Genomic DNA, 23,224 nt, shown 5'->3' on the forward strand with positions numbered 1-23,224 from the left:
ATTTAAACATGCACACACAAATAACGATGAATTAAAACAAGCATTTATTATTGAAACTGTGATTGAGTGATTTTGTAAAACAAATATAGTCAAACCCTATCAGCGTCTCTTATTTTCATTAATAACCTTTCTTGATTAAATGGAAAGGGTTAATTTTACTTTCAGTCCTGCTGTGCAAATTCATTTACTTATTCTGTTTTTGACAGACAGACACAAGGCAGAGGAGTAACAAGAAAGGAAAAAAAAAGGGGTGAAATACATTTTTTGTTGATCTTTTCAGAGCACTGGACTACTGTTTAGTTATTAGTGGATGTTTTGCCTGGCAAGTTGATCATGATACTTGTTTTTTTGGACCCTGGCTGACACCATGGTCAAGGACATCATCTGATTGTATACTTTATCCTTAGACAAGGCAGGCATGAATGAATACAGTATAGTTGATTTCAGAATTTGATGAAAAGCCAAAAGAATGAGAGATAGCATAGGGGCAGTTTGAAAGCAACAGAACAACGGAAGGAAAACAATACAGGATCTTACAGGCCTCTGTGATGTATGCACTTAATAATCCCCACTGATAGACTGAGGACTGGATGTCATGATATTGTGATGACTTTCAGCACCCACAAATGAAAACAATATTCCGTGAGCAAGGCCAGCCAGCCTTCCTGTCAGTAAGAAAGTCCCTTATTCTGGTGTGCGCCTTCTAACTTTAGTTGAAGGAAGCTGAAATGAATTGAGGTCAGTTGCAATGACGGCAAGTTGAGAGATGAGCTGGGGGAAAGATTATTCTTTTTTTTCCACCCAAAGTATCTCTTTAAAAATCCCTAAAAGGAGTAAAAAAGGGTGGCATATTTTACCCTCATTATTTTGTCCACTGATTAAATACATCTCCATGAGGCCAAACTTGGAATAGGTAAACTCGTTCCCCCATTGTCTTGTTTACCAAGTATTATCTCACCATAGTCCTTGACCTATATCAGTAGGCCATTTTTGTTTGGACTAATTCAATTTTTCTCTCTGTTTTTCTTGCACCTGTTCATGGCATTTATTCATTGAAAATAATGTGACCTATTTTCCATGGTTAATTCTTAGGCAGGCAAAAAGTCATAGGTTGCTATCTTATGAACTTTAACATCCTTTTTCACAGTTGTTTAGGGTAAATTTTAGGTCCAATAATTACAACATGCTGCTTTGTCTGTGTGTATCCACCATAGGTTGACAGGGATGTGTCATGTCTCTGCCAGACCAGGGGCAATTGTGGGTCATTAGAACTCAGTGTGAGACACCTTGGGACAATGACTTTCTTGAAGCTAGGAGAAGATACTTTTTCTTCTTGTCTAAAGAGAGTGTGGAAGTGGAGACAATGGAGATTCACCAAGCAGAACAAAGAGACAGAGGTGACAGATTACAAAAAGACTCCAAAAAACATACACAGCAAGTTTTGAGCATGAGAAGTGAAGACGATGAATTGCACAAGGTCAGAAGAGGTGAGTTGGAGGTAAAAAGACTCCATGTTTCAGAATCTAAGCCATGCACTGCAATGGGTCCCTGGAGAGCCCTAGGCAACCCTGGCTCCAGCCCAAACAATGTGGAATGGTGAGGAAATTGAAGCAAGCAAATGCATTTAGGGTTTACTATTTTTGTATAGATGTGTATATTTCTAGTGCTATTAAAGATACAGCAATAGTATGTTAGAATCCCAAGCAAAGTGTGTTTGTATGTTACACCTACCATGTGCCCCCTGGAAGAGATAAATGAGAAGGTTCACACCTTCAGGTGGAGTTCTGGGAGAGGATGTGGTTAAGTTATAGGGGGTGGGAGTTGGAGAGATCAGTACTGAATATATGGGCCGAAACGCTCAGGAATGCATGATAGATAGAGGATCTACACCACAAGAGTTTCCTGGGGACCCCAAGACAGGGGCATTGTCTGGGTTCTGTCCAGACTCTGGAGGCATAAAACACATGGGCTCTAGTGGCTGGTGAGTAACCCAGAAGATGTGGGGGGTGTTGATTGAACCTGTGACATTCCTTTAACTTGCTTAAACATACAGTATGAGTCTATGGAGAAGATCATGAATAATATGCTGACAGAAAACATGGCTTCATCCAGTTATCATTGTGATGGTCGTATTAGATATGACCCTGACTATTGTACATTAAACTCTCCTTTACTGTGATTTCACTACTCATAATCTATGCCTTAAAATATTCTGGCAGCTTCACACACAATCATAAAATTGGGAGGGACCTCGAGAGGTCAACTAGTCCAGTCCCCTGCATAGTACAGTAGAACCATCTTAATGTAACTAGGACATCCCAGCAGGAAGCTTATTGTCTCAAGCTGGTCCTATCTAAAAGTACTTTAAATTAAATAAAATAGGATACTGAAAAAATAAATACAAGAACAAAAATGATATTCACTTTGATCTGTTCTTTATTAAAACTTCTAGGGCTTAGGGTTAGGGTTATCCTCTGCTGTGATAGAGCTGTACTAATTGCAGAACTGAAGGAAGGATGAGCAAAAGTGGCTTTAAGCAATCTTTACACTACTGCAAATGCCCAATCACTGGTGTAAGTTAGATCAGCCTCTAAGCAGCACTAATACACGTCCACTACCTATGCCTCCAAGATGCTGTCTAGGTAGCGAGGGATCATAGGAGCACAAGAACACCCCTGTCACACAATATACACTGTGGAAGAGAGAGAAGGAGGAAGAGAGTACATTGGAAGAGAGTACATCAAAAGGGAGTTTACGCAATGTGAATTTAGTTAAGTACTACTTAACACAGTGATTACAGTATTCAGTCTCACCACATACTATGCCTTATCAGAGGTGTGGTAGTCTTTCCTTTCTCTCTCTCTTTTGGTTTTCTTTTCCTCCTTTTAGTGTATTATTTTTCTTTAAAAATATTTTCCCTCCATTTCTTCTTTTTTTTATATATATCCCCCTCCCTTGGTGACTCCCACATCTCTCTTTCACACCCTGGTAACTCAGCAGATCCATTCTTCTACCCATCAGAAGGCTACAGGCTGCTCAGGCATCCATTCATCCCATCCACTAAAAGCAATGAGAAAAGAGAAGTCTGGATTGGCTGGCTGATGGCTGAATCATATACATGTGAACCACTTCTATGGCCAACTACATTAAGGGATCAGGGAGCTACCCTCCACTTCACTTACAGCAGTAGAAGTATGTTTGCTGTGTGGAGGAAGGTCTAAGGTTGATCTAGATCATGTAGCTTTCCTTACTATCACTGTTTCTCTTCTATTCCCTGTATCACCCCAAAAATAGTCCAGGCACCCTCTGTTCCTAGCTGGGAAACAGAAACTTTTCTGTTCTGGTCAAATGCATCCTCAATATATGGAATTTATGCCAATTCCGTTATGATAAAACAGCAGCCATTGCTGTTCATCACTAGGCTAAATTAGTTCCTTGGGAGAAGTCCCTATAAAACAGCCTTATCCCAATCAAGCATGTGTCAATTAAGTGGAATGTTCTGTACTTTTAAAGGCAAAAGATTAACATTTAAATAAGGAGACTGCTCTATAAAATACTTTTAAAATTGTTTTACTTTTGTGTAATACTTAGAAGCATTTTTAACAAAGCAACAAGCTTTCTAAGGAACAATCTGTCACATAAATACTAGTCAATAAAAAAAATCACAAATGGTTAGAGGGGAATAGCAATGTGTTTTGAAAATCCTTTTTTGTATGAACCATGTGCTTGTGAAAGGTATCAGATTGACAACACTTCAGGCAAATGTTCTCTTTTTCCAAAGAACAGATTTAGAACAGACAACAACAGTGACAGCACTGCAGGCTGGTTCATTATGAAGAGAACCATGTAATACTTTTCATTGATCATGTGATTCTTCAGCACATCACATGGCTATCATCACCCTCAGTATTAGATACCTAAAATAATGTATTTATGCAATTTTGAGGTTGAATCGTTTGTACTCGATGGGCACTTAGAACTGTGTCTGAGCCCACTATTACTAACATAACAAGCACAGGACTGTAGCTCTTGCAAAGCAGTCACGGTATTTTCTCTGGGCCTAATTTTGTCTCTAATAAAATCAATGACAAATTTTCCCTTAACTGTAATAGGACTAGAATATTCCCCTCTTTGTATTAGGTGGTCAGGGTTTCTCATTTCTTACATTGTTTACAACATACTCTAGTTATTCTAAAAGCCAGGCTGATTTTCCTGTCCTCAGCGAAGCAGAAAAAATATCTTTGTGAATGAGAATAAAAGATTGGACAGATCCCCCATTTAAAAAGGGAACAACAACATTAAATGTTCATTGATATTGCAAATCTTGTCTTTCCCAAGGTTAGGTAAAGTATATTGGCCATTCCAGGTACAGTCTGAGATTTCATTTTTTGTTGCAGTACTCTGAAAGGGTACATTAATAAGAAGAAAGCCAGACAAACAGACTATTTGAGGGTCAGACAGACAGAGTTGAGGGTCTTGGACTGGCCATATTAGGTGTTCTCTGACACAGTTTTATCTACAATTACATGGATGGCAGAGTTATTTCCCATTAATTTAGGAAATGAAGAAAGGAAAAGAGAGAAGAAACACGTTTCATTTAACTGTTCTATACCAGGCAGGTGTTATATTTATTTGTGTTATATTTCAACAACAAGCTGAGAATGCGAGACTGTAATTTGCATTTTGGATGTGTGGAAACGTGGGAAAGAAAGAGCTGTACCAACTCACCAGCCTATTACCATGAGGCAGCACTCTGTAACCAAGTAACAGTGTCAAGAAACTAAACCCACTATCAAAGAGAAAAATTATAATAGAGGACTGCACTTAGGGCATCCCACTACCTTGATTTCTCTACATTTGAGTGTGAGGGATACACTATTATCAATTATGCTGCTGTTGTTGCTCTCTCCAGTGTCGGAAGGTTGACTACATACATGACTGATACTAGGTTCCAGGGAGATCAGCGTTTGCTCGATAACCTGTAGGTATTTTACAACTCCTGTCCAACTTGGCATTTCATTGTCTGCCCATCTCTACTTATTAGGCTCAAGCTGTGCAACTAATTCACCCCAAGAATAAACACCAGAGATAAATCCAAAGATTAAACCAGACATGAAAAACTGCTTGTTGCTTGTCTTTTTTTTAAAGTTTACTTGTCTTGGTTTCCCCTTTCTCCTGGTTAACAATGTCTTTTCAAGATATCTGGGAGATTTTTGTTGGTTTGCAAAGGATGATGGACAGTGGCAGAGAAAGAGCTGTGAGACCTAAAGTCTAAGGAAAAGGGAAAGACAAAGGGAAAGTAAAACAAGAGCTGGCAAGATCCTGATTCAGCTCTCAAGTACACTGGTGTAAACCAGGACTAATTCCATGGAAATCATTGGACTTACAACATAAGACTGGTGTTAATGAGCTCATAGGACCTGATCCAGCTCTACTGATATAATGGCAGCTTTGGCAGTGACTTCAGTGGACACAAGGTTGAACTCATAAGCTTGGACAATCAGCTACATTTATTGGTGCATTACACTTCATTGAAGATGGCTCTGTTATTAAGCCCTGCACCCCAGACATTTTTCCCTTAGCATAAGTATCCTTCTTCACAGAGGCAGATCTAGCATATCTAACACTAACACATCCCCTACAGGAATCTCAGTGCAGGGGTACCTATTGAGATAAATAAGAGACAAATAAAAGTCAGAGATTAAAGTATATAAAATAATGAATGGGCTAGAGAACTTAGTTCTGGAGCTTCTGTTCTGTCTCATAACACGAGAACAAGTCAATGAAACTGATAGGTGGCAAATTCAAAACTGATAAAAGGAAATACTTTTTCATGAAGCGTGCAATTAGACTGTGGAACTCACTGACATAGGAAGTTGTTTAGGCTAAGAACTTAGCAAGAGTCAAAAAGTGATTGGACATTTACATGGATAACATAATAATAACCAGGGTTTTCATAGTTAATGCTAACAAACATTTTGGAATGGATGTTAAAGCTCATGATTTAGGAGTTAAGCCAATTTCTGGCTATCAGAGATCAGTATAAGACCTATTATGGCAGAAGATTACTTCACATCTGTCTACTGTGGAGTTTTAACACCTTCCTTTGAAACATATGGTGTTGGCCACTGTCAGGTAGGATGCTGAACTAAACAAACCAGTATGACAGTTCCTATGCATGATTCCTGGCTCTTGGCACAGCCCATAGCAATCACGGCAGACAATGAGCAAGTGAGACATGTGCTGTGGCTACTCTAACCGGTGCTGGTACCTGAATCAGCCTCCAACAACTGATAGGGGAAGCACAAGAAACTCTCAGGTTCAGCATTAGCACAGGATGAATTCCTCCCAGTGTATCTGTAGTGAGTTTTTAAAATTAAGTATTATTTATAATAATACTCTGAACAGATTAACTGTGTTTGCTCAGTGTTAATTATTTCAAATACTAACTGAAATATGAACTGTACACACATTCATAAATGGATTAAAAGGTTATTTAGTTCCACTGTGGTTTCTGTAAGCACCTGTTGTCTCTGCAGAAATGATGTTATGTAAGTTACTACAGAAATACTCCTTAAGAAATTACAACATATATCATAGATTCATAGATATTTAGGTCAGAAGGGACCATTATGATCATCTAGTCTGACCTCCTGCACAATGCAGGCCACAGAATTTCACCCACCACACCTAAAAAAGACCTCACACCTATATCTGTGCTATTGAAGTCCTCAAATTGTAGTTTGAAGACCTCAAGGAGCAGAGAATCCTCCAGCAAGTGACCACGTATCCACGTACCTTCTAGAGCTACAGCAAAGTAGGGGAAAGTAGTCACCTCTTTCACTAGCAGTAGAAGCCTATTATTGTTACAGACGGGTATGCAGATCACAGAACTAGCATTTTAAACAGGGATGCCAGTTAGATTCTACAGTTAAATTCTAGATGTACAATAGAATGAAAACATATGGAGGTGTGAAGCAAAAAATATAATCCAACTCCTTCAATTTCCCAGCTAGTTTTGAGCAAAAGACAGGATATACCAACAGTAGCTTTGGGGTTTTTTGCTTCTCAGAACGTAACTAAAATATATTTACCATTTATAATCATGCTGGCATCACACAAATAGACTGTTTCATATCCAAACCATTATGTTGTGTGCAATTTTAACTCGGTAAAGCTTTACTCTTTGTTAGTGAGATTAATTCAAAATTAAATTATACATACTGTATAAGAATTTACATGGAATATGTCAAGAATACTGGAAAATGAGCAGGATATTTAGGCTTTAGTATCAACCAAATCAGTTTTCTTTATGGGAAAGATTTTTTGGCATAACTTTCAGAAATGCAGACCTCAAAACTATTTCTATAAAGTAGGATATGTTTTAAGTATAAAACTATTTTATCATAACATTGCAATAAAATTGTAATCATAATTATACATCAGGGTACCAACAAGTATAAATAATCTATTAGGTCCTGTTACAGCATTTTGGTCCAAGCAGCGAGACTTCTGCACCTGGGTGGAGTCCCATTGGGCTGTTTCAGTGGGGCTCTATGCTGGGGTGAGAGCTCTCCATTATAAATCAGATTGTGGGATCAGGGCCATGGTTTATTTAATTAAAACTACAGTTAATTGCTCATAATTATGTAAGTACAAGGTACTCTCCCTTACTGATTAGAGTGTAATTAAAGAGCTACTTTGCAACTCTAGTAACAATGTATAGTTCCCCCCAAATTTATGTTCTTCTCCTAATCAGGATTAGAATGTCAGGAACATACATACCAAAGAAATCCAACACCTAAAATGAAATGGCTCCCTCTCAAGGCAGACTCCAAAACATTCCTGTCCTTGGAGGGATCTTTCACTTCGAGGAATAATTAAATAAATACCTATCCATAGGCCATGCTAAATCCGTCCTATACATTTCCCCCTCTTCAAAGGATATAATTGAATGATGTGTACGTATAGCTGAAAGGGATATCTCAATCATGTGTACATGTTACAGTTCCCTAGTGGCCCAGGCACTGGAGATATTCTTTTTGCTCACTAGTTTTTGGGAACAAAAGGTCAAGAGTTCTATTATTCCCTTTGTTGTGTATATGCAGTTGTATGATAATGTGGTCAATATGCATTTGACAATGGATTACTTCAGTAGACATGCTGACTTCCAACAGATATAATAACTCATCCAAACTGAACTGGCACCCTTGGAAATGCAGCACTTTATTTTAATTAATAAGAGTTCACATTGCCTCCAGAAGTCCTGATCTGGCACACCATCGTGTCAATAGAAGGCATGCAAAACTTAAAGTTAAAGAAAGGAAACTCCTGGGGAACATTGTTATGACCCTTTTGCCCCCAACCATATACCAATGACCACAATTCCTGCTTCCATTAAAGTTGTAAAAGTCCCTCTCTGCTTCAGCCAGAACTGCTACATATGCTGAAGATCTTCACAAAGTGCCCAAAAGGAATAATAAAGGGCCAGGCCCTTATTTTCCTCTCTCTTACAATGATTGTATGCCTATGTGACTCCACTGTCTATAACAGAAGTACTCCTGATTTACACCCGTGCAACAGGGGAATTAGACTCAATATCTTTAAAAATAATCTTTATAAAACCTGAAAGAAACACTTAACAAAACCACTACCTAAGTAGAGCTTTTAACCTAAAAAAAGGAGAAGTGCCAGAGACTTCCTACTGCTATAATTTTACATGGAAGGTGCTCAGATATTACAGTGATGGACAACAGCTTAAAACCCTGAGATACACAGCTCTCTCTGAAAAGGGTCTGCTATTGAATTATGCCTTCATGGAAACAGGAGACTGCAGTCCTACTGAATTGAATACACAGTTGACATCTGTGATGTGCACAGCTAGTTCTTTTGTACTCCTAACCCTTAAAGAGAAATAGACGAGGGGGAGGGGCTCTGATTGGGTGTTAGAGTACACTAGGCAGCTGGAAGATGTCCTGGTAATGTCCCACCAGAGAGGAGTTTGAATCATATTTGGAGCTGGGAAAAAGTTTTTCAGCTAATAGTAAATTTGCAGAAAAATGGATTTTTCAGGGTATCAAAACTTTGTGAATTCAGTGAATAGTTTCAGCCAACACACAGAGTGTTTTTTTTTCAAATGTTCCAAATTGACATTGTTTTGAAATGTCATTTCAAACCAACAACTGAAACTTTTTGTTCAACCCAAATTATTTTGGTTTGTTCTTTGTTTTGTCAGGAAAAAACAAAACAAAAAAATCAGTTTTGGTTCAAGTTCAACCAACTTTTTCTTTAGCTATTCTGGTTCTGCCATCCCTGTTAGCTGTTTGGAAAAAGCTCGGGTCTGGCCAATAGCAGTTTGGGAGAGGGGACAGATAGAAGGGCATCACAAGGTGCTTGGAGCTAGCCTGAGTGCTTTACAAGCTTTCTGATCCCACTGCAGTCCCAATATGACACATCATGCCAAAGATTAACAAGAATTTCATTTTTTTAAATTAGGAAAAACACATTTGATAAGATATTTTAAATTGAATGTCCATACATGAAATACACCATCTGGTATGATATTTCACATTTTGTGGAATTCTAGAGAATAATCAAGGTGCAAACTTAATGCATGAAGAACATAGTGATAAGTAATCTTTGAAAATTAATATACTAGGTTTAAAATGGATCATAGTATGATTGTTAATTAGAGTTACACGTCTAACTCTCTATTCATCACATTGACAATTTGTTGCTATCTGTTCTTAAAACTAGTTTATATCAAATAAGGCTCTTGACATATCCCTTATCAAAAGTGATACCTCCTCTATGACTGACATTCAAATTGCAACAATCTATTTAAAAAGTTGTGTAACTCCAGTAGTTATACTCAGTAGTTCTTGTTCTAGTCTTTTAGCTTCAAAGGTAGATTGAGAAAGCAAAATGACAAATTGCATTATTTTACCTACTGAGAACATGTACTCCTGAGAAATCCATTAATTTTTGAAAGAGAAATATTGCAGTTCTCATAAAGAATGCTTGGATTGCCACCTAGAAACAGAAATCCTTGTGCACATGGCAGGATTGTACTGTACTGTAATTTCCATGCACTGTTTCTGTAATCTGCCTCCACCTTGTTTTGGAGGACTATGTTAAATCAAGCTTTTGCCTCTCTGCTGAAGCAGTCAGTTAGTGTTGGGCTGATGGTTTTAGTGATGTGTGTACTTGTTCCACAGAAACTGGTTTGATCAACAACATCATTTTCCTTCTAACGACTGAGAAGTCAGCAAATGATAAGTATGTTCTTTTTTTTGTTTTGACTCTGAACTGGATTTAAACCAGTAACCTAGATGCAAAACGCCTTGTAGCCCATTACTATTTTCCAAAGCCATCCAGTCCCTTGAGACTTGTTAGCATTGTTGTAGGGCAAATGGCCAAGAGGCATATAATATCATTGTTTACTGTTCTACAGATCCACATGTGACAGTCTGTACCTGTGAATTCATCCCTTACACACTATTGTAATAATGTCTGTGCAAAGAATGTGTTTAAGGTATCATTTGAAAACTCATAATTTGCTGATCGTCATTGTCCTGGTAAAATATGTATGGCAACTTTGTATGCAAAGTTATAAGATTCCACTGTATGGTGTTACTAAGACACGTTCCAAGTCTGGGGAGCAACCAAACCAGCTCCTCAGAGACAAAGGGCAAGCTGACACCTCAGCCAGGTGTAAGCAAGGTCAAATGGGCCATCACCTGCTACGTGGCTATTCTTTGGAAGGAAAAGGGACATGGGTGAAAATCTCCATCAGAGCAAAGAAACAGAATAGAGTTCCTGTCCAGGGAGACTGCCTGTTCCCCTGTTCCCAGCTGGAGAAGCTTCTCAAAGGAGAGAGAGGACTAGAAAAAGAAAGGACAGAAAACCCAAATTCTCTCTCTGTGAATGTCTCTATCCAGAGCATTCACAACACCTGAGGAACAAAGAAATCAGTGTTGGACTGGGGGAGGGATCCTGACTGATAGAAGTTCAGCAAGTAGAACTTCTGAAATGTGGTTAGAGAGACTTTGCTTTGAATTTAGCCTATTTGTTAAGCTAGGCATTAGTTGCATTTTATCTTTATTTTTCTTGTAACCAAGTCTGACTTTTATGCCTCATTACTTGTGTTCACTCACCATCTATCTCTTTGTAGTTAATAAACTTTTTGTATTGTTTTATCTAAATAAATGTGTTTGAATTGAAGTGTTTGGGAAAATCCATTTGGGATAACAGGATCTGTGTATTTCTGTTAATGAAATAACAGACTTTATATGAACTTGTATTGTCCAGGAGAAGGCTGAACAGTACCAGACGCACATTTCTGGGGAAAAATCTGGGACTGGGAATGTACTGGTGTCATCCTGTCACGTAATTCCAGAGTGGCTGACTGCAGCACTCTCACAATATAGCTGGGAGTGATTTACATGCTGAAGAATGTGTGTGAGCAGAACCAGAGTGGAAACTACAGCAGCAAAAGCAGTGTAAAAGGCACCTGAGGTAAGAGGTCTGAGATGCAACAGCTGTTCATCAGTCTACATAGTACCCTGTGTATGCCACACTAAAACTGTGGAATATTTTACCTACCAACTACATACAATCACACATTTACCCCCTTTAAATTTATTAAATAATTGAAGAGGGCACAACGAATTGATATTAAAGTTAGTCGGAAAAAATTTGAAATTCCAATTTTTTTGAAAAAAAGCATTTTTGTGATTTTTTTTTTGTGTGAAAAAAATTATCTTCCATTCTTCCCCCTTTCTCATGCTCCCCCCAAAGCCAGCTGTATTTGGTAGGGTATACTTATCTAATTTTGTATGAGTTGGGGGGCGGGTCAATTATTATTTAAGTTACATATTTTATTAGAGGCTTCTAGGACAGCAGTGCTAGAGAGCAAGCATATTTTTATTTCAGATGTTTTAATAGTTTCTATCATCAGCTTTAGAATATAAATTATAAAGCATATTAATTATATATGCTCACTGTAACTGGAGGTAGCATAAAAACCACAACTTCAAAAAATATTAATAGAGATTATATAGAGATTATTTTACACCTTTTCCTGACAGAATTTTTCTGTGCTCACAAGCACATAATTCAGTGCTCACAAGCACAACTGCACAGTGCCTGTGCATAGAGTTATTTTCTCCCTAATTTCACTGAGCCTGGTTTTAAAATATGTGTAGTGTGTTTACAGCTTACCAAGGAAACTAGAACACATTGGACAGTTTTGTCTGAACATCTTCAAGTAGAGGCCACCAATAACTCAGTATTTCAATTATCCATTTAGTTATTTTTATTTATATTTTCATACGAAAAGCTACTGCATTTGTCACTTCATGGGCCTAAAGTTATATACCATTTTATAAGCGAAGATGAACCATTTAGCTGGGAATGTATTTTAGTTCTTTTAGCCTCCTGTCAAGTAAAGATATGTATAGTTATGAGACCAGACTGTGAAATATTTCAATCTGAACAGTATATTTTTGAAGTTATTACAAGTTCGTGCCCATGACATTTTAAGATTTGAGGGAGGACAGGAATGCAATAGCAAATCACATTTTAATTTTAACAGGAGGGAATAATATTTCAGCTTTGCCTTTAGTCTGCACAAACTTCTATGCATACACTTAAAGTGTCATGTTAGTACCTGTATTCATTGATTCCATCTTCACAAGTGGCTCCATGCTGGCACCAGTTCTCTTCACAGTCATTAATGTTCTCCAGGCACGTTCGCCCAGTCCATCCAGGAGCACAGACACATTGAGAACTCTTGTTGTCTTCATCAAGGAAGCAGCTACCTCCATTTTCACATGACTAAAAGTGAGAATTACACACAAACAAGAAGAGGGTTTCATCTCTACGGGTTGTCCTTACCTAAGAAATTTGATTAAATAAACTGTTTTGGAAATAACTGGGAGTGTGACAGTTTTCTCTCACAACATGGTCAAAGACAAATCTCAGTGAATTAAAATATAAAGTGCAATGAAGATAAACCAACATTTGAATCTATTGTTGTGTACAATGTTATGATACAGTGTAACTATACAGTTTGTTATAATTGGTTATAAACACACGTATTTTAGGTAAGATGACAAATAATAAAATAGCCTATTCTGTTAAATGTAGAAAATAAAAGCATTGCAGCCTGTAGCATAGCTATAATTTAACTTAGAATAAAGCTCTAGTCAGCAGATATGAACATTTTTGCTGGTTCGGTAATGATTAGCTAGAACAGTGGTTTTCAACCTTTTTTTCATTTGCAGACCCCTAAAAAATATTGAACAAAAAGTTGGAAATCTTAGACGTAGTCTGTGTACCCAGGGGTCTTCAGACCATAGCTTGGAAACCACTGAGCTAGAAGAAGCAAAAGGCTGTATGAGGAACAAAGGGCACACTTTAGAATATAAGTATTTGTTATGTTCTAAAATATGGGTATTAAAAAAAACCCTATGTAACTGAATGAGACAAGGACATCACATTTCATCTGTTTTTGGACTTAGAATTCTAATTGTTTTGGTTTTTTTTGGGGGGGGGTTAAAATATATGTATCTTTGAAAGAACAAAACAAAACAAAGTAGTAATATAATTTTCAGATAGCCATGACATTTCTTGCTATGGTAAACCCTCTTTAAAATGAAGTTGCTGGTTTCGTTGAGAAAATAAGCCACCAGTCACTATAGACATAATATCGAACAGTTTGTCAGGAAGACTAATTCTCTAGCCAGCCACTGAATGTTGAAAGATCTATAGGCAATTTGAGGGATTCCTACTTTAGCTGGTCATTACAATGTGAAGACTGACAAATGTAACATATTAACATAATTTTGGGGGCATAGAAGGAGAAGCACTGAAACAGATGCGTAAGACTTTTTGAACCAAAATCTGCTCTTACTTAAACCAGGGCAACTCCACTGAACCTTAAGAGCAGAAATAGTTTCTTGCATGCACCTTTCTACATTTCTCTTGTGCTTAGTTGTTGGATACTCTGCTTTGAGTGGCAAGTAAAACTTAGCAGATACAAATATATCACCTACAGTATTATTTAATGAAAATGCAGGTTTGTGATGCTTAAAGGAAAATGTTTGTATGACTTGTGTATTCTGGATTTTCCAAGGGTTGTCAGGATGAGGAATTAATATAATTCTATGACTATGCCAAAGAGGATGGCTCTAGACTGTTCTCAATGGTAGCAGATGACAGAACGAGGAGTAATGGTCTCAAGTTGCAGTGGGGGAGATTTAGATTGGATATTAGGAAAAACTTTTTCACTAAGAGGGTGGTGAAACATTGGAATGCGTTACCTAGGGAGGTGGTAGAATCTCCTTCCTTAGAGGTTTTTAAGGTCAGGCTTGACAAAGCCCTGGCTGGGATGATTTAACTGGGAATTGGTCCTGCTTCGAGCAGGGGGTTGGACTAGATGACCTTCAGGGGTCCCTTCCAACCCTGATATTCTATGATTCTATGATTCTATGACTAACCTTTAAAATTCTGCTAGTGTCTTCAATCTATCCTGTATATAGTTCTGAACCTGTTCTGATGCTTAGTAAATATTTTACAGGGTTGGCAAGGACTAGCACATTTTGCAATCTGCTGATTGTAAAAGATGAATAAATCTTGTTGGGGAAAAAATACTCTTTTTTTTTCTTTAAACAAAAAGGTTCATTCATTTTCCAATGTATCAAAGATCACCTGAGCTCTAGGAAGGAAATGTATCCTCTTTTCTTGTCAGTGTTTAAGTTTTAAGGTCTCTTTTCAGCTTCCATGCAAACTTAGCCTTCATAAAAATAGGAAAAACTATTTTTAAAAAATATGAAACTAAGGCTTTTCTTGCTAGTCTATTTTCATCTAAAGAAAATGGTGAATTGGGCTCTGCCAATGATCTATGTATCTCAGTTTGATTGAGTCTGAATCCATTTAAAATGTTATCAAGGTTTGTAGCAATAAAAATTCTTGCCAGAAATTCGCTATATTAATTTGTCTTTGATTAAGTTTTAAACTGACCTTAAAATTGGATCTTTTTGCTATGCTATTAGTGTTAAATACTGGAATTATGCTGGGCTCATTTCTCAATGTGACTACTCTTGATGGATGGAACTACTCAGCTTGAATAAAGTCGGTTGAATCAAGCCCTCTTTACAGTTATGGAAATATCTTTTCCCTTTTATATATAAATGTATATATCTTGCCCTTTTATTTTGTCTGGGTATTTCCTGAGGTTTTGCTAAATTTTCAAGTCTCTAAATGCTCTCTCCCACTCCCTTTGTTATTGGATCTCATATAAAATGTTTTCCTTGATTTCAAAGTTCATTATTGAATCATGCATCAGGAAATTATAAAATGTTAAGAAAAGCAGAGTACGTTTGAATTTAGGAATAAAACAAAATATGAGGTCTTTATATCCCCAATATACCTTTATGAGGCTAGTCTACCCACTGGTGTTTCTCTATATTTGATCAGAGATAACAGCAGCATTATGAGTATAGTATATATGTGTGCAAGCGTGCTTCCTCACCAATTATAGAGTCCAAAACCTTAAGGCCAAAAGGTACTATTATGATCAGCTAGTCTGATCTCCTGCATATACCAGGCCAGACACTTTCACTCAGTGATTCCTGCATCAAGCCTGTAAACTCTGTTTGAGATAAAGCAGACCTTTCAGAAATATCTAATTTTGATTTAAAGACTCCAAATGATGGCGAGTCCATGATGTCCCTAGGTGAGTTGTTCAGTGGTTAACTTGGAATCCACTGACAATGAAAAGGAGTTAGGATCATTGCAAATTCCAACTGAACCTGAGCTCCCAGTGTGGTATTGTAGCTAAGGGGGCACAATTAAAAATGTGCACCTTATTTCTAGTCCGAATTTGTGTAACTTCATCTAGCTATTAGGTTGTGTACTGCCTTTTTCTGTTCAAATGAAGAGCTGACTAGTATCAGGAATCTATTCCCCATTTAGGTACTTGCAGACCATGAGCAAGCCATCTCTTAACGCTTCTCTTGGATAAACTAAATCGATTGAGCTCTTTTAGTCTCTTACTATAAAGCAGGTTTCCCACTTTTCAAATAATTCTTGTAGCTCTTTCCTGAACCGTTTCCACTCTGGCAAAATCCTTGCTGAAGCGTGGACTGGCCATAGAACTGGATACAGTATCCATGAATGGCTTTATCTAAAGGTAATAATACCACTTCCCTACTCCTGCTCTATACTCCCCTGCTCTTACAACCAAGGATCACATTTGTCCTCTTAGCTACAGCATTACCCTTGGAACTTATGTTCAGCTGGTACTTTCAATAACCCCTAAGTCCTATTTATTCTCACTGCATTCCAGGGCAATTACCCTCCAGTACATGTGACCTAAATTCTTTATTTCTAGATATATGACCTTGCATTTTACTGTATTAAATGTATATTGTTCAAATGAGCCTACCTTGACAACTGACAACCTCCCTTTAATGTTCATTTAACAATCACATGATCCATAAGCCCCTAGCCTACAAACACTTACTCACATGAGTAACTTTCTGTATGTGAGAGGCTCCACTAAGCTAGTATGGGTACACTGACCCACTTGTACTAATAATCTATTCTAGCAACCTCCTTCAATGTTCTAGATTAGATACGGCTTCAACAAGAATTCCGATGGCACCTTGAAGACGAACAGTTTTTTTTTTTTTAAATTACAGATACAGGCATAAATATATATTGGCACATGAAGAGAAGGGAGTTACCTTACAAGTGGAGAACTAATGTTGAAGGCCAATTCAGTCAGGGTGGATGTGATCCACCTCCCAATAATTGATGAGGAGCTGTCAATATCAAGAGAGGGAAAATTGCTTTTGTAGTGAGTCAGCCAATCCCAGTCCCCATTCAAACCCAAATTGATGGTGTTAAATTTGCAAATGAATTGTACCTCTGCAGTTTCTCTCTGAAGTCTGTTTTTAAAGGTTTTTTTTTTTGTTGAAGAATGGCTATTTTAAAATCTGTTATTGAGTGTCCAGGAAGATTGAAGTGTTCTCCTACTGGCTTTTGTATGTTCCTCATTCTTCATTCTTTGGCAGTGAGTTCCAGAGTCTAGGCCCATCTGGGCGATTGGGGGAATGGGATATGTTTTCCGCAGTTGCGTACCTCTCCATATCAGCTGACACTTCCATTGTTCCATTGGAATATATGTCTATGGTCTCCCTAGAGGGGAGTCAAGGCTTCATGCCCTGTCAGCTCTTGCACCCTCAGAGGCAGTTTCAGAAGGGAGTCCAAGTCAATGCCAGTTACAGTGGTGTTTTTTGTGATGTGGCTGCCTGGTGACACTGGGAACTAGACTGGGCTTATTTCCCAAGGGTTATCATATGGCAATGTCTTTTGGTGACTACCAACCTGGGCTGGATTCCAACCAGTTACCTAGAAGTGAAAGGCTCCAGATTCCATGACCAGTTCCCTGAGTCACCTGTTCCTCTGGGTGTGGCTTTACTTTCCATAGGAACTAAAAAAAGAGGATTGAAGGGTGGGGGAGGGGTTGTTAGGAAAGTTGTTCTTCAGTTAGATTTAAATCAGGACTGAGATCACAACTGAAACTGAGTAAAGGGGTATGAATTGCAGAGTGCACATAAATGTTGCATTCTAATTGCTGGTATGAAATAAAAAGTGCATAGTTCGCATAAACACAGTCCTCTTTCAAACAGGACTACACGTTAACATAGTCCTGTTTGAAAAAGGACTATGTTAATGGAAGCAAGCTACCTTTTAGTTCACACCATCAGCACCCACACAGAATAGTTCAGTGAAACATTTTGGTGCACTATGCAATCCATACTCCTGTAGCCTGCACTGCAGGGCAGTGCAGACAAGTCCTTATATCAGCAGTGGGCAACCTGCGGCCCGCACGCAGCCCATCAGGGTAATCTGCTGGCAGGCCACAAGACAGTGTTTGCATTGACCGTCCCCAGGCACGGCTAGGCACGGCTACCCACAGCTCCCAGTGGCCGTGGTTTGCCGTTCCCGGCCAATGGGAGCTGCGGGAAGTAGCAGCCCATTGGCCACAGGTTGCCCACCACTGCCTTAGATTATTATACTCCAGTTTGGATAGAAACAGAAATAATTTTAGAAGGAATTGTTAAGATACTATTCAAATTGTTAAGATACTATTCAAATCACAAAAAGACCTCTATACAAATGGTTTTCTAACCCTTTCATTTTGCAAATTAAAACTAAATTCTGATATTCTTACACTCAGTAGTACCCATTAGACTACTTGTGGAGTAAAATACTATTAAGTATAAGTAAGGGTATCAAAATCTGCCCTTGATAAGAGTGAGATCATTTGATGAGCCACCTTTCCTCATTCCCCCAATACCAGAAACTTCCCAAGGCTTGTATATCAAAAATAAAGGTTTTTTTTAAATGCCTTGTTATGTGATAATGATAAAGAAATACAGGCAGTTACTTTTCTCTAAAACTGAACAAGAACATTTCTTACAATAAAGAAACAGTGTGATTCCCTACGCAACTCTCTCTCTCTGTCTCTGCTTCACTGTCCAGTTTCTGCCAGGAAATTTCCCAGTCCACTTTGCCTGGCTTCCTGTTACAATTTTAATAAACAATATTGTCCCTTTTTATAGTAAACCCTAATCATATTATTGCAGATTATCTCATGCATTATCACTGCAAAGCCAATCTCATAGTTGTAGGCAGGGCAACCAAAAAATGCCATAAAGTGAAAATGATCCGTTAATTTGCCCTAGTTGGCAAGTGACGATATTCTCTTCAGGACTCATGGGAGACATAATGGGTAGAAAGCAGGATTCTGTTTGTTTATTTCTTCAAGAAATGAAACAAATGTTTACCTTTTTGCTGTCTTTTACCTCTGATCCCAGACAATGAAATAAATATCCATCCTCAAATTGAGAAATGGTCTTGGATTATAAACTCAGTATGTCATGACAATGTATAGAAATATACAGAAAAGACCTTTTTTCCAGAAAGTTATAGTGGTTGCTGGCGGTGTCTAAAACTTATGCCTACAATGAAAACTGACTGAGCTACTACCTTTATTCAGAGATTTTCATCCTAAATTTGCAGAACTGCAGAAGTAAAATTCATTTGCAAATTTAACACCCTTTGGGTTTGAATAGGGACTGGGAGTGGCTGGCTCATTACAAAAGCAGCTTTGCCTCTCCTGGAATTGACACCTCCTCATCAATTACTGGGAGTGGACTACATTCACCATGATTGATTTGGCCCTGTCAACACTGTTTCTCCACTTGAGAGGTAACTTCTCTTCATGTGTCAGTATATAATGCCTGCATCTGTAATTTTCACTTCATGCATCTGAAGAAGTGTTTTTTTACCAATGAAAGCTCATGCCCAAATAAAACTGTTAGTCTTTAAGGTGCCACCGGAATCCTTGTTGTTTTTGTGGATACAGACTAACACAGCTACCCCCTGATACTTCATCCTAAAGTGTGTCTCAAACTACAGTCCTGAAGTTTTAAAATTCCACCTGTTATTCAGAGGATATCTGTCCCCGCAAAGGTGGATTACGTAATCCCCATAAATGATAGTCAGGGCAGGTAGAATGTTAAGGTTCCATGTCTGTACGAGTATTGTATAATAGCACTAAAATACCAACCTTCTCTGGGGTAGAATGGCCCAAGCTAAAATCCCACACAATTTGAAAGTATAAATTGTTAATCTTTTATAACCACAACAGTCCTTGTAGCAGCCCAGTGTACTACAGAAGGTGAATACCATGTTTGAACATATTTAGACTTTAGGGTTTATAATTAGTTCATACTTTAAACAATAAAATGTAGTTCTACTTTGAAAAGTGGCTCCTAAATTGAAACAAAAAAATCTACACCCATTGACCGTGTCTCATTGAAACCAGATCAAATTTGTTTTGCTTACATTGCAAGTATAGCTTTTTTCTAAATGTCAGACCTGCAAAGCCAACCAGGAATCTAAAAGCCAAGCCATGTTATTTCTGGCTCATACATCACCAGTAATAAACATTCTGCCCACAGAAGAATTATTTGTATGGGGGACAAGTTTGAGATAAATCAGAAAAGCCATTTTTTGAAAAATGGGTGGGTTTTAGTTTTTGAAAACCATTCTTTTTCCCCACTTATAACTCAAAAATGACAGGTTTCAGAGTAGCAGCCGTGTTAGTCTGTATCCGCAAAAAGAAAAGGAGGATGTGTGGCACCTTAAAATTTATTTGAGCATAAGCTAGTTGGTTTACCGTTATCCCTAGGGCCCCTGGGCTGGGACCCGGAGTAGAGGGCGGGCCCAGGTCCCTCCCTTTCCACTCCCCTCCTCTAGGACACTAGTGGGGCAGTTAATACCCCAGTTCAGGGGCAAGAAATGGTGCCCTGAAACCCCCCCGCCCCCCCAGAAGAGAAAGCGCAAGACCAATCATAGTAGTGCCGGCAATTTGCCACTATATATATATATATATATATATATATATATAATTTCATTCATGCCTACAAAAAGAAATAATGGCTTTAAATGTTTAAGAAATTATTTAATTTAATTCCTTAATGGAAATTGTAGCATCACTTACAATATTACTAACACTACACGAAAGACCGTTCAGAGTTTTTTAAGTCATTTTCATGAAGCAAATGATATTAATTTACCGATCTCTGCACTAAGGAGTTGAGCAAAAAGAAAATGTATCTCATACTTTCTTTTTATTTCTGTTTTCTTTCATCTTAGAGAAAACAGTAGTTTATTACATTATGACCAAATTAAATGCCTCATACAATATATATATACAGTCCACATAAATTTATGACTGTCTCTGTAATGTTTGTATGAATAAATTAGATATGTCTTAAGGCTTTTAAGGAAATATTACAATAAAATGTTTTAGTAGCTCCCATCAGCATCCTTGGCACATCATCACTTCCCATCCTAACTAGTCATAATGATTATTGCATCATTATAGTGTTATGCAAGGTACAGTAAATTTGCACTCAGTATAGCACTTTAAATCATAAAAATATTAAAATTTACCAGATGCTGAACAATTTAAATTTAAACCTTTAAGGCAGTAAGTATTTCTGTGTTATATTTCATATTCATTGGTGAATGTGGTACCCATGGACTTCAAGGTAAAATAAATGTTGATTGCTTCTTTGTAAATGCATTGCCTGCTTTGTACAGTATATTTTTGTGGTAAGTATATTTCAGTAAAATAATTGACTACATCAAATCTTTTTAAGCACAGGTTATCATGTCTGGGCAGCTGTTTGAAATGACTAGGACACAAACATTGTTTTTCAAATAAATATCATTATGAAAAATACAATAGAATTTTATTTCCTCCAATAAAATATCCTAAAAATTGAAAATAAGGGCCCAGGACTGCAGCCCTTTGTTATGTGAATAAATTTTAGTCACACAAATAGTTCTATTGAATGGACTACTCATATGAGTAAACAGTTTCAAGATCTGATCACATCTTTCTTTAGAAATGGGTTGAGTCATTTTTACAACAGAGTTTGTAATGGTATTGAAAATAGCCAAGTAAATATACAGTTGTCCTGTAGTACAGAAAGGAAAAAAAAAAAAAGAGAAGAAATTCTGTCATAATTTACACCAATTCAATTGACTGCTGAGCCTTTAAAGTCAGATCAGTATATCTTGCAGGTATTTACATGGTCTTGTACATACCATGTACATACCTGTACATACCATGTACATGGTCATGGTTTCTTTATATTGTCTAACTCAATGTGTAGCACTCTAGCCTCTGGACCAAATGATCCTGAATACAATTTCTACACGTGGAATCAGTCTGACGGCTAATACTAGCACTGGAGTTCGGGGGCAACGGTAGTATGATCATTTGGCTACCATGCTGAACTGAGGCTTCTTCCACACATTCATTGTCCAAACAGATGCATAGGATTCCATTGTACTTTTTGAATATGAATTGGGGATTACTCTCTTCCCCTGGGAAGCATTTCCTCACATAACAACAATGGATTCTAATACCTTAAGTGTTTGGGAGTGATTTCTGGGTTCATAATGGATAATATATTTGCCTGAACAGTCATTGCATTACTATTATATAACTCATTACTTCATAAAATATTTTGAGATACTCTGAATGTGAACCAAATTTAATTCAATCCTATACATGCAGGTTCTTAGTACTTACAATGAGAATTTCTATGGGTTTTTTTTTTATAAATTTATAATATTTTCAACTACCATTACTTGATTGTGGTTTTATAATATTTTATTTTCATAAAGTATTGGGGTGAACATATTACTTTATCTTACCTCTATATTTTCAATACATGGTAACAAACATGTATAATTAAGTCCATGAGGTCTGTCCACACACAGTTCCTCTGAGGTGCAGCTTATATTGTAGAATAAGCAGGCATCGATATCCAGTTCACATTTTTCACCTTCAAATCCTATACCATACAAAGAGAAAATTTTTAATCACAGTTTATTCACATACATTGACATTGGGGCTAGCCATGACGCTAGTAGTTAACATAACTCTAGGAGTAATTGGACCATTTTATGTTTCGAAAAGGACACTTCAAACAAAGCATGAAAGGAGAGTCTGCAAAAAATTATGCATTGTATAACGATGTATTAAGTCAAGCTGTGTGGCCACTTCTATATAAGGAAATGATTGAAAGAGAATTTAAATAGGTGAATTAAATTAAATTAAATTTTCTCATTTAATATTGGTGTTACTAAAGAAGTACAATTTATCTGGAATGACTTACCCATGAGGCAGGTACACTTAAAATGGCCTATGGAATCAATGCATGTTCCTCCGTGTTTACATGGATTGGAACCACACTCATCAATTTCCATCTCACAGAACACTCCTGGGTAAAAATCCAAAAAGATTGTTTATTTCCCCCTAAAAAATGTTAGGGATGATGAACAGATTCTTAATAAATAAAATATCAAACCGGGACAAATAGTTTACAGAATAAAATATTTAAGGTTTTAAACAGTCAAAAAAACCAGTGGAATATTGACTAGAACCTAAGGACTTAATCTTGTAAGGATCCAAGAGCCCTCACCTCCTATTGACTGGAAAAGTGTTCCATGCTTTACAGAATAAGTCTCTGTGTTTGTACAGCACCTAGCTGTCTTAAGCTCTATGATCATACAAATAGTAAATAATAACAATGCTCTCCAGTCTCTCTGAAGCAGCTCTTAGGAT

The 23,224-nt window shown here is 37.4% G+C and overlaps 1 protein-coding gene across 1 annotated transcript in view; it reads right to left on the reverse strand.

Moving 5' to 3' along the window:
• The window catches only part of EYS (eyes shut homolog), a 1,492,075-nt gene that overhangs the window by 1,286,519 nt on the left and 182,332 nt on the right, over positions 1-23,224 (reverse strand). Inside the window, exons 6-8 of the mRNA XM_084624916.1 lie at positions 22,776-22,880; positions 22,312-22,451; positions 12,671-12,837 (exon numbers count right to left, since the gene is read on the reverse strand). Of these exons, the coding sequence (XP_084481042.1) occupies positions 12,671-12,837; positions 22,312-22,451; positions 22,776-22,880 (412 nt within the window). The remainder of the gene's footprint in view (positions 1-12,670; positions 12,838-22,311; positions 22,452-22,775; positions 22,881-23,224) is intronic.

Source organism: Lepidochelys olivacea (genome assembly GCF_965140295.1).
Source record: "Lepidochelys olivacea isolate rLepOli2 genome assembly, chromosome: 3".
Classification (NCBI taxonomy): Eukaryota; Metazoa; Chordata; order Testudines; family Cheloniidae; genus Lepidochelys; species Lepidochelys olivacea.